Source organism: Bufo gargarizans, chromosome 6, assembly GCF_014858855.1.
Source record: "Bufo gargarizans isolate SCDJY-AF-19 chromosome 6, ASM1485885v1, whole genome shotgun sequence".
Taxonomy (NCBI): domain Eukaryota; kingdom Metazoa; phylum Chordata; class Amphibia; order Anura; family Bufonidae; genus Bufo; species Bufo gargarizans.
This window is the reverse complement of record NC_058085.1, coordinates 330,823,326-330,835,104: the sequence shown is the minus strand read 5'-3', so window position 1 is coordinate 330,835,104 and position 11,779 is coordinate 330,823,326. Positions and strand designations below refer to the sequence as shown.

Here is an 11,779-nt window from a genome sequence, read left to right as displayed (position 1 = left end):
TCAGGCCACCTTGGCATTGCTATTGCTGGACATTATGGCACAACATTACCCAGAGAGCTCCATGCCATGAAACTTGGCATTATTTGGCACATGGCATTATTATGGCTACTCACTAAAAATCTTAATATTATCCGTGGCATGTCTTCCCCTGTGCCAGTAACATACAACTAGAGTATCAGCTAGAATATAAAGCTTCCCAGGCGATGCCACCCTGGCATAACCTAATACACTGCCTTACTAAATGTATGGGGAATGTGGCAATAATAATAATAATAATTTTAAAAAAAGTGAATTGAATAATTTAAAAAACAAGCACGATATTTACTGCACTGTGCTTTTAAGCTCAAGGGACAATGCCAAAACCATAGCAGCAGCTTGATATGTCCAATGTAAAGCTTGGTATGCGGTGCCACCATGGCACCGTGTTGTGGCACAGTCCCTTACCATTTCTGTGTGCGGTGGCACAGGGAAGACACTCAAAGTAAGTGGCAGCAGCATCCATATTGCCCTCACTCTACCCAAGTGATATTATAAAATTGGGGCATCTAGAAAGGCAACAAGGACTGCCTGTGCCATTCGCCTACACTGTGCCATGTGCCATTCTTTGTGCCAATTGCGCACTTTAAACATTAAAGCTCCCTTTGAGACCCCTCCCTTCCATGCAGAACATGGTGAGGATGAGCTCGGGATACAACTTTGCTGTATATTCTTCTTCTTCTTCTTCTTCTTCTTCAGAAGAAGAAGAAGAAGAAGAAGAAGAAGACGAAGGGGCAGCTGTTTGCTTTACCCATCCCGAATCTGCACCAGTGTTGTCTCTTTGGAGCGCACAATGATTTCTGCTGTGAAGGCTCCTCTTTGTTCCAGTAATTGTTTAATTGGCTTTATTCAGGGGATGTGGAGGCTGCACACAGGTGGGGGAATCCGGCCTCCTCATCTGCACAGACGACCCCTTTCCTAATGCCCCTCATTTACTAGTTACCACTCCAGCTTCCCCAGCGCAGGAAACGTCCCCCATAATCACAGCAGCTAATGGCGGGGTCATTACCAGAGAACCTGGAGAAGAAGGAGGACAAGTCCCTGTGCAGATGTGTGCGGCAAAACAAGCTGCCCCACAAGTCTGATGGCGTGTTTTTTTGTTTTTGTTTTGTTTTTTACATTTTAAAGTATTTTATAACATTTTACTATTATTAAATTTACTAGTGTGTGTGTGTATGTATATATATATATATATATATATATATACTACACATACAATACATATACACTACACTTAGAACACATATACATGTAGGCTAGTCTATATCGATCTGTTATCTATTTCTTTTTCTTTCTTTCTTTCTTTCTTTCTTTCTTTCTTTCTTTCTTTCTTTCTTTCTTTCTTTCTTTCTTTCTTTCTTTCTTCCTTTCTTCCTTCCTTTCTTTCTTCCTTTCTTCTTTTTCCTTCTTGCTTTCTTAATGTCTGTATATCTACTGTATTCACAACAGTACTGTATGTTGCTTTGTTATACACATCACACTGAGCTTGGTCAGGCTCATATAAACCATCGGTATACTATCTATCTATCTATCTTGTCTGTCTTTTCATTTATCTATTTATTATCCATCTATCTATATCTATATTTTTATATCTACCTATCCATCCATTATCTATCTATCTATCTGCCTATCTATATCTATAGTTTCATGTCTATCTATCCATTCATTCATTATTTATCTGTCTATCTTTAGCCATGTTTCTAGTTATCTGTTATCTATCATCAGTCTATCTATCTATCTAATTATCTATCTATCCATCCATCCATCATTTATCTATCCATTTCTATGTATCTAGTTCTCTCTTTTCCATCTATCATCAGTCTATGACTTAATATTTGCACAATGTAGAAGGTGGATTCGTTCAGCAGCTCAGCACAGAATATACAATTTGTCTCCATCCTAGTAAAGCTCTAGGAGACACTTACCTGTGGTACCTGGTAAGTCATCCACCCCTGGCACGGATAGGACCACAGGGTGCAGCTTGGTCCCTGATCTCCACCATGCCCCCCAGTATGTTCCATGGCTGGAGCAGAACCGAACCTGTTCTGGCAGGAGCCTCTGCTGACAATTGATACAATAACACTCATCGGCTCGTTCTGGTTACAACCTCCTTGTAATTCACCTTCTCGAAAAGACTGGAAAAGTCAAGGAGCGTTTTGCAGCCACTAAACCCTAAATAAAAAAGTTATTTTTCTCGTGATTTGGTAACATGTGGATAATCTCTGTGAAATCTGGCGCGTGTTTGGGATTGAAACACTTTAATGAGCTCCCTCTGACTTGTCTGGGAGTTGGTATTGCAAACAGTGGACGCCTCCCCATGTTGTCCCATACACAAGGGCAGCATATTTTGACTTCAAATATGAAGGTTTAGTTTCCAGCTGGGTCACATGCCAGGGGAGATCTGCAAATAAACGCTACATTTCAAAGTCTTCATCCTGCTTTGAAATCATTGAACAAAAACAAAGACACAAATTGATACTAAGAGTTCATCTCTATCATCATCACAAGAGCAGAGGCTCTGCCAGGACTGAGGGTGGGAGGCCTGGGAGAAGGAACAAGTTCAAGACCCATAGCTAGGAGCAGGAACACGTCCACCCTGCTGTGTACACAACACTCAGGCTTCTCCTAATGACATTTCTTAGAATTGTTAATTGGCTTACGGGGTGTGAAAATATTTAGGAAAAAAAATTATAATGTAAGATAGAAGAAGGGATCTCCATTACCGTCTATGGAGGCAAGGCTAAACCTCGTCCTCCTTCCAGGGACAGATGGCTGCAGAATTAGTTCCCCTCTGCTACATTCACTCAGGATGGCTGATAGATTTTTATTTGGATCTTCTTTAGGTAGGTAAGCAAAGGTATTCACTACGGATCTTCACCCCATCAAGTGTACTCATGAAATGTATCCAGGAGAGGGGAAATGGTTTAGGTGCATAAAGCTGGTGGCAGCTGATCATCCATGGGGAAATAAAGAGATGATAGTGGTGATGGGGGATAATGGTGGTGGTGGTGGTGAGGAAAAAAAAAGAGCAATAGCAATAAAGGGGATGAGGCAGAAGTAGTAAGGATGAATAAGACACTCATAATTCAAGACATGAATAAGTAATCATCATTATCATCATCAAATGCTGGTGAAAAATAACAACAGCTATAATAACTATTATATTCAAATCAATAAAGAATAATTATCCTCAAATAAATAAAGAATAATAGAGAATGTTATTAGTACTTCTACTACTACTACTACTATTATTACTATTATTATTATTTATAATACTGCTACTACAACAACTAATAATAATAATGATGATGCCAATATTTATAAATAAAATATAAAATATCAGTAATATTATAATCACTATCAAATAGTAGTAATCATAATTCTAATAATTATTGATAACTAATAATAGTACCACTAATATATATATATATATATATATATATATATAAAATTGTCATTAATATAATTCTAGTAATTATTACTATTGTAAAGTGTCAAGCTACTAGAAATAATAAAATGTTTTTAAATAATTTATATATATATATATATATATATATATAGTATTTAATTAAAATAATATAATACATAATAAAAAAGCATTCTAATGCTGCTGCTGCTGCTGCTGCTGCTACTACGTATTACCATATGATTCTACTACTAGTAATTGCCAAATGTTACTACTACTATGTACAACTTCAAATACTACTATTATTGTTATTATTATTATTTAGTGTACTACTTTCGGGAATAAGAAGAGAAATAAGACTGTATAGCTCTAACCCTTCTATTTTACTATAATTTGTAACTTGCATATAAACGCCTTGACTTAAAATTCACTCCTAAAAATCTCGATTTAAAATTACGATAAAATGTACCTAGTGGGAATTTTATATTATAATAATAATTGTTATTATTATTATTATTATTATTATTATTTGCAGACACATGGATACAATCAGTCACCTTTACATAAAACAGCACGTTCTGCCCCATGTACCAAAGAAAAGAACACACAGACAAAATAAGGAAATTGTATTTTATTTCAGTTTCACAACAAACATTCATTTTATTTTACAAATATATTTTATTTAAAAAACAAAACAAATTCTGCAACATGTCCCAGAAGCAGGTGAGGATCGAGCTGCCTGTGCGCTCTGCTGGAGGATGTCCCCTCCTATATAGCAACAAGTCCTGGAGACCAGAGCAGGACACAGGCAGTCCCAGGCCCACCTTGTACTTGTATGGATTCTGTACATTTATAAAATAACTTAAATTACATTGATTGTCCCTTAATACAAAGCCCAGCTCCTGTTATCATCGTACACAGCCCATTCTGCCCCTTTAAATATGAAATAAAAAAATAAATAAAAAAACGTGTGTGAATGTGTTTTATTTAATAATAATGTTTGGAGTTAATAGTTCAAATTTAGATATTTTTTTTTAAGACTGCATTTTTTTTAATAGTTTTATTTTTTGCAATGTAACCATCACGATAAAATAGGGCTGCGAACCTTCTCTCTCCTCCTATTGCACAATCCAAAAGATAGATATTTTAACATAAAAAAAAAACAAAAAACAAAAATAACAATAATCCTAAATGTTACAGTTTGTTTCAAGTCGTCAATAAGTCTATGTTCTAGATGAAAAGAACAGGACCGGGGGCTCTGAAGATAAAATATAATAAATAACAGATTTTATAATAAAAAACGACAACAAAAAAAAACATAATAATAATAATAATAATAATTAAACTGATTTTTTTTTACAAAAATGAACAACACAAGGACTATACAGTGAATGCGCCCAGAACACAATGTGCTCTGGAAAACTTTGGTGCCAGAGGGGTTCTGCATTTGGCACAAGAAATGGATGAAATAATAAAATAAAATTATTTTTTTAGGGAGGGGGGTTGTTCACCTAAAAAAGAAAAAAAGTGGAAACCTGTATTTTAGAAGTCCTCGTGTCCTGAGTTCCCTCAAAATGTCGCAGAACTCAAAGACACTTTCAATACTTACAAATATTTCAAGTCCTGCAGCTTTTAATGATAGTGGATTGTCCTGTCCACCAGAGGTTCTTATAAAATATATGTCCATCCCTACCACACAAGAAAATAAAAATCAGGTGCCAAGGAGGTGCCCTTAGACTGGCCTCAGTAAGGGGACTGACGTGACCACAGGATGGGAATAGTAGACTGGATGGGGGAAAGTCAGGAGGGGCTGGCTGACTGGCACGTTGGCCGCAGAGCTTGCACTCTCAGCGCTGGAGGAGTTCTCATGGTACAGTATGGGCACTCGCACAATTCTCTGGGCAGCCGCGTGGCTCAGGTTGGCAGCCTCAAGTTCTGCTGCTAGTTGCCTTTTCCACTTGTTTCTTCGGTTCTGGAACCAAATCTTGACTTGGGTCTCTGTCAAATGGAGAGAGGCTGCCAGTCCTGCCCTCTCTGAACTGCTCAGGTATCTCTTCATATCAAAGGTGGACTCCAGCTGGAAAACCTGGCTCCTGGAAAACACCGTCCTAGTCTTCTTCTTCCTGCAGGGCTTCTTGTCTGGACTGTCCTCCCTTTTCTTCCAGTCCTCACCACTCTCATCTTTTTTGCCTCCTTCCTCAGGTTCACTCTCTTCCAGGATGATTTCTTCTGGGCTCTTGGAGTCGCTCTCCTTGTGGTCCAGGTCCTGTTTGAGGTTGTGGATGGGCTCTGGAGACTCTCTTTCACCACCAGAGACAGGTGAAGATGGACCAAGCAGAAGGCTCTTCTCAGGAACTATGAAAACACAAATCAACAGAGGAGTCATTAATCATCGTCTCAATAACATTATCTATTATGTCATTGTTACAACCAATTTATCTGCAACCATGTCTTCTGAGGAACATGATGCAATTACCAAGCCCAGAGCAAGGTCAGCAGCCTAGGTGTATGGTCCACCACACAACATATTATCACTAGGGTCCACAAATAATTAGAAGAACCCAACATGTATATAAATCAACCACATATATGATCCCTTTGATACTTTGAGTTCTACTTATTTGAATAATTGCCTTCTAATATGTAGATCCAGAAAAAAAGGAAGGTAATGTGAGAAGATGATGAGAGCCCAATGCACCTAAAAAAAGCTCAATTTCCTCTCCCTCCTATTTATCTCATTATCTTTCTTTTCATCCATCAAACTCTTCTTCATTGCCCGAAAAAAAGCCATCAGAGAACATCTGAAACTCAGGAGCACTTACCTCCCTATTAATACACCTGTCCATTAGGACATTAGCAGGGACCTATTCATTCCAGTTTAAGCTAATTGAAATGTCTCCTCCAATAAAAAGTATTAGAAATTCATTCTTCTCCGCTTCTCACATTGTTCTAGGCAAATGAAATGCACCGAGAAGAATTTGGCTGAGGGAGGTTTGATCTCATCGGTCCATACTATCGTTCGATGTATGCGTTTTCGAACGACTTCTTTCTAGTAAGGTAGCAATTTTGGGGCTATCTCCCTGAGGATATGCTAGGAGTTGTAGCTATGTGGTATCCCCTTTAACCCTTCATCTAACAAAACTTGATGCAACCTGGTATGATTTACCTTCAGTCCTGGGTGTATGACCTCCATGCGTCAAGGTGTAGGAGTACCACCAGGCAGGGGACCTCTCCAGGTAATGTGCAGGTAAAGCGAACCTCTGAGTTGGGATCTCCAGCCTTGGAAAGGAGAGATCAGTCAGGGGGGAAAAGGCAAAGGCTGCTCCATCCAAGGTCCCTTTGATGGGGGTGAAGAGAGCTTTTGGTGGACGAGCTGCTTTAGGTGGCTCACAAGTCAGGAGGCTCTTGATGGAGAAGGGAGACTCCTTGGCCGGGGTGCTATTGCTTTCTTGTCCCGTTTCTGGCATGGCTGAGGTCAGATGTAACCATCAACCAAAAAAATAAAAAATAAAAAATAACAAAATTTAAAAAAATGAAAGTTTTCTTTTTCCCCCCTCTCTTTCCAAATGGACCCCCCAAATCCAGGAGATGATGAGAAGCTGGCCAGGGGACTACAACTCCCAAGCAAACATTTGAAAGGAAGGCCAGGAAGGTACAATGACAAACTAAACAGCCATCCAGGGAGTAGACAGTCAGCACCTGCAAACTGGGAAGGCTAATAGCAACTGGGAAAAAGCGAGAGATGGAAGAGTCAAAGAGGAGGAGGAGGAGGGATGGAGGGAAGAGGACCAGGCGGTGGAGGAGGGTTCAGCACAGCAGCACTGCCCAGCTCCTCTCACTGCTCTGCCCATAGGCTGGGTGGACTCTCCACTGTGGGCTTTATAGAGTCCAATTAGGCAGCAAATGAGGACAGGACAAAGGACAGGACTTCTGTACCCCCCCAGAAGCGGGCACACGTCTGGGCACACAGCTCAGGGGAAGGGGGCACTGCTGCCTTACACACACACTATAGTGCCAAACTTCTGCTACCAACTTCTCCAGGACATTGTACAGTGTCAGCAGTGCCAGCTCTGCCCATGTGCCCGCCAGGTACAGACAGAACATGGCATTTATCTATTTATCTGCGTCAGGAAGCTCAGCCGATGTTATAAATCCTTGACCGAGTCAATCTGCCCAATCTCCATCGCATCGATCTGAGGCGCCCCCCCCCCCACACATTCACCCGACCCCAGACCTCCAGCTGCACCCCCCCAGCAATGCGAATTATCAGCGCAGTTTACATATATAATTCATTTAAACATCCATTATAGAAATAACACAACATTATCTATCCATCCAACCAACCACTATCTATCTCATATTAATCTATCTATCTATCTATCTATCTATCTATCTATCTATCTATCTCATATCTTTCTATCTATCCATCCAATATCTATCTATCTATCTATCTATCTATCTATCTATCTATCTATCTATCTATCCATCCAATATCTATCTATCTATCTATCCATCCAATATCTTTCTATCTATCTATCTATCTATCTATCTATCTATCTATCTATCTATTTATCTATCCATCCAATATCTATCTATCTATCTATCCATCCAATATCTTTCTATCTATCTATCTATCTATCTATCTATCTATTTATCTATCCATCCAATATCTATCTATCTATCTATCTATCTATCTATCTATCTATCTATCTATCATTGGATGGATAGATAGATAGATATTGGATGGATAGGTAGATAGATATTGGATGAATAGATAGATAAATAGATAGATAGATATTTCATAGATAGATAGATAGATAGATAGAAAGATAGATATGAGATAGGAGATATCTATCTATCTATCTCGTATCAATCTATCTTTCTATCTATCTATCCAATATATATCTATCAATCTCCTATCTTTCTATTTATCTGTCTATCTATTTCTATTATATATCTTTTTATCTTCCCACTGCTGGACCATCCCGTCTTCCAGTAACAGGTAGGTATGTGGCCGGTAGGTGCACTCTGTACAGTATGTCACTGTCTGCAGTCTCTTGGTCCGTCTATTCCTCCATGTCACACTGTAGATCTGATGATGAAGATGATGCAGTCAGTGGATAAGACGTCAGATATCTATGGCCTGATGGACTCTTCTGTGATTAGGAAGCGGTTGTCTATAATCCTATGGAGCACAGAGGTCACTGACCACAGGGGGACCGGTTACAGCATATCCCCGGGCACAGGGCAAACACCCGGATATACAGTCCTGGGTCAGGGACTACTGGGAGAACCTGGGAGGTTCTGGTGAAGATGTCATTCTGCAGGTTCATCCCTGGAGAAGTCACTGGGTGGACATCAAACATCAGCATCTATCTATTATCAATCTTATTATCTATCTATCTAATATCTATATATCCATCCCAGTATCTATTATCAATCTTATTTATTTTATTTGTATCTATATGTCTGTCTTTCTATCTATCTTTCTATTTATGTATTATCTATCCATCCATCTTCTATCTATCTATCTATCTATCTATCTATCTATCTATCTATCTATCTATCTATATCATATCTATCTATCTATCTATCTATATCATATCTATCTATCTATCTATCTATCTATCTATCTATCTATCTATATCATATCTATCTATCTATCTATCTATCTATCTATCTATCTATCTATATCATATCTATCTATCTATCTATCTATCTATCTATCTATCTATCTATCTCTCTCCATCCATTACATTTTTCTCATTCATGATGTCATTTATCCCCTAGGATCTGGTGATTTAGGGTTTCTCAGGCCCATTTGCTGGTGACAGATGCGTTTTCCGGCCGATTATTGGCCGTATTTCAGCATGACGCCTGTGCACACCCCGCGGCGGGAGAAATGACAATGGTCTTTCTGAAGGGCTCGTTAGGCCCGCGGCACCGCACCGCACCGCACCTCACGGCACCGCCTGCGGTATTTAATCTTCCCTCGGAAGAAAATCGTTCATTTTACAGCGAATTCCGTGAACCCCGCGCAGGATGGATGGCTCCCCTCGTGCGGAGGCGGCCGCGGGTTTTATGGGCGCTCCATAACGAAATATGTTCTCTAAAACGAATTCTCAAACGCTAACAGTATTGTTAAATAGACGCACAACGTAAATAAGTCATAAAAATCAAAAGTAACAGCCGGGAATTTGTACATTTTAGTGGCTCTTGAGGTAAAAAGGAAAAAAAAAAATATCGATGTTTGAGCGCCCTCTGCTGTCCTTTCTGGGGAGGTGCCGGGGCCGCAGGCGGAAGGTGTGTGGGTTAGAGCTGGTGCAGGCAGCTGTGCACTTACCCACTGAGCCAGGAGGCCAAAAAATACACCACAAAAACCTCATTGAAAACGCAGCAGTGAAATTATTATGGAAATGCAGATTTTTCTTTGTGATGGATTTGCCTTTGCCGCTCCTTGCTACAGATCTGTGTGGCGATTTCGGTGCAGTCTTTCATATAGCATTGGAATTTATGGGCATGTTCACACAGCAGATTACTGATGAGGATCCGGACACATTTTGTAGGTAGGTTCGCATGACGGGCTTTAACAGTATCAAAATCCGCTGCATATCTGACAGAAGAAACCGCCGTGTTTTTTCACTTTGCTGCGATCTGGCTGTCGGTTTAGCTCCATTCGGTGACGCTAAACCGCGAGCAGAATCCCAAGATGTCTAAGTAGTAAGTGCGCCAAGATGTCCATTCTTGGTGCTAGGGTGGCCAGACATCCGGCTTTAGGCCGGACAGTCCTTTATTCAGCTCCAGGCCTGGGCGGACGCTGGGGTGCCCCCTCCTCAGCGGCTCCGCACTCAGCACACTGACTGCTTCTCACCCCCCGTCAGTCACTGGACACGACGGACATGTCACTCTGTGACTGACAGGGCGAGAGAAGCACTCAGATTCAGCGCGGTTTTGGCACTCAATCTGCACTGAAACCTGGGGTTGTCCGGCCGACTACATCCCCGTCGCTTCTGGTCCCCACACAGCCAATAACGTGAGATGTCGACATCCTGCGCGTCACCCATCAGCGTCCTGAGCAGGGGCATAACTGCCATAGTGACAGACCATGCGACTGCTATGGGGCCCAGGGCAAGAGGGGGCCCAGTTGGGATCATGTCCTCTTCTATTGGGGGTGAAAACTTGGTCAGGACGCTACCCTCTAAAGCAGGGGTGCACAACCTGTGGCCCGCGGGCCCCATGCGGCCCCCAGAGCCAAGGCTTGCGGCCCTGTCCTTCTGCTGGACAGAAACATAGATGATTGTGCGATCAGATGTGTTTCTTCCTGGAGCGCCGCACAGCGAAGGATGACAGCTCCTGCGCCTGCACTGGAGCAGGACGGGCCCCCGGCTATTTGTGAGAGTGGGGGAGCCGTGGAGAAGGCAGGCGCAGTTTATCAGCGCTTCTGCCTTCTCCTCAAGGATCGCTCTGCAGTTTAAACCCAGAAATCAAGTGATCGCCAGGTGTCTTGGGGCCAGAGGAGCGCAGAGCTGCAGGGTCAGTAGTCCCTGATTGGCTATGCCCAGTACAAAGCCCCCCCAGCAGGCTCGTTTCCCCTGTAACTGGGGCTCATTCAGATGCTCCAGTTACAGTGGAAATAGTACAAAAAAAGTCTGTCCCCCAAGGTCTTTCATGGACCTTTTGGGGACAAATTATGTGGCAAATATATATATATATAATCCAAGAGAATCCATGGCACTCCCTTGTGTAAAAGCGTGTAATTTATTCACTATATATATATATATTTAGTTTAAAAAAGTAAAAAAAAAATGAAAACACAATAAAATAAAAAGAACAAATAAAAGGGAAAAAAAGGGAAATATATATATATATAAAAGAATTTTAACAAATAATGTAAAAAAATAAAATACAATAAAAAGGAAAAAGGAAAAAATTCAATTGTTCACTGTCCCCCAGCGGCCTTTTTATGACCTCTTGGGGAATATATGTGGCAAAAATATATTTTAAAAATAAGTAATAAAGTGATTATATAAAAAAGAAAATGCAAATAAAAGGAAAAAAACAGGAAACTAAAAGCTAAAAAAGTCAATGTCCCCAAAAGGTCTTTTTGTAGCAGAAATCTATTTAAAAATAAATTAAAAAAGAAAGAAAAATAATAAAATACATAAAGAAGAAAACAAAATGGCCGCATCAACCAAAACCATCACTATTATCACCCCATTCACATGAAACTATACATATTATATAATAAAACGATCCAAAACAAAATAGGGAACTAATTATAATAGTTTGAATATTTAAAGAATGAGCTATATTTCTAATAAAAATGACTTAAAAAAA

The 11,779-nt window shown here is 40.3% G+C and overlaps 1 protein-coding gene across 1 annotated transcript; it reads right to left on the bottom strand.

Annotated features, from left to right (window-relative positions):
• Positions 1-5,174: 5,174 nt before the first annotated feature.
• HMX3 (H6 family homeobox 3) lies at positions 5,175-7,058 on the bottom strand. The gene is made up of 2 exons (XM_044299953.1): positions 6,609-7,058; positions 5,175-5,797 (listed from the first exon to the last, which is right to left on the bottom strand). Exons 1-2 carry the CDS (start codon positions 6,907-6,909, stop codon positions 5,175-5,177), a joined length of 924 nt encoding a protein of 307 aa, XP_044155888.1. The 5' UTR covers positions 6,910-7,058.
• Between the last annotated feature and the right edge of the window lie 4,721 nt (positions 7,059-11,779).

Coding starts and splice junctions, on each gene's coding strand:
- HMX3 (XM_044299953.1), bottom strand. CDS start 6,909: ATGCCAGAAACGGGACAAGAAAGCAATAGCACCCCGGCCAAGGAGTCT. Junction 5,798..6,608: donor TCATACACCCAGGACTGAAG/GTAAATCATACC, acceptor GTGTTTTCATAG/TTCCTGAGAAGAGCCTTCTG.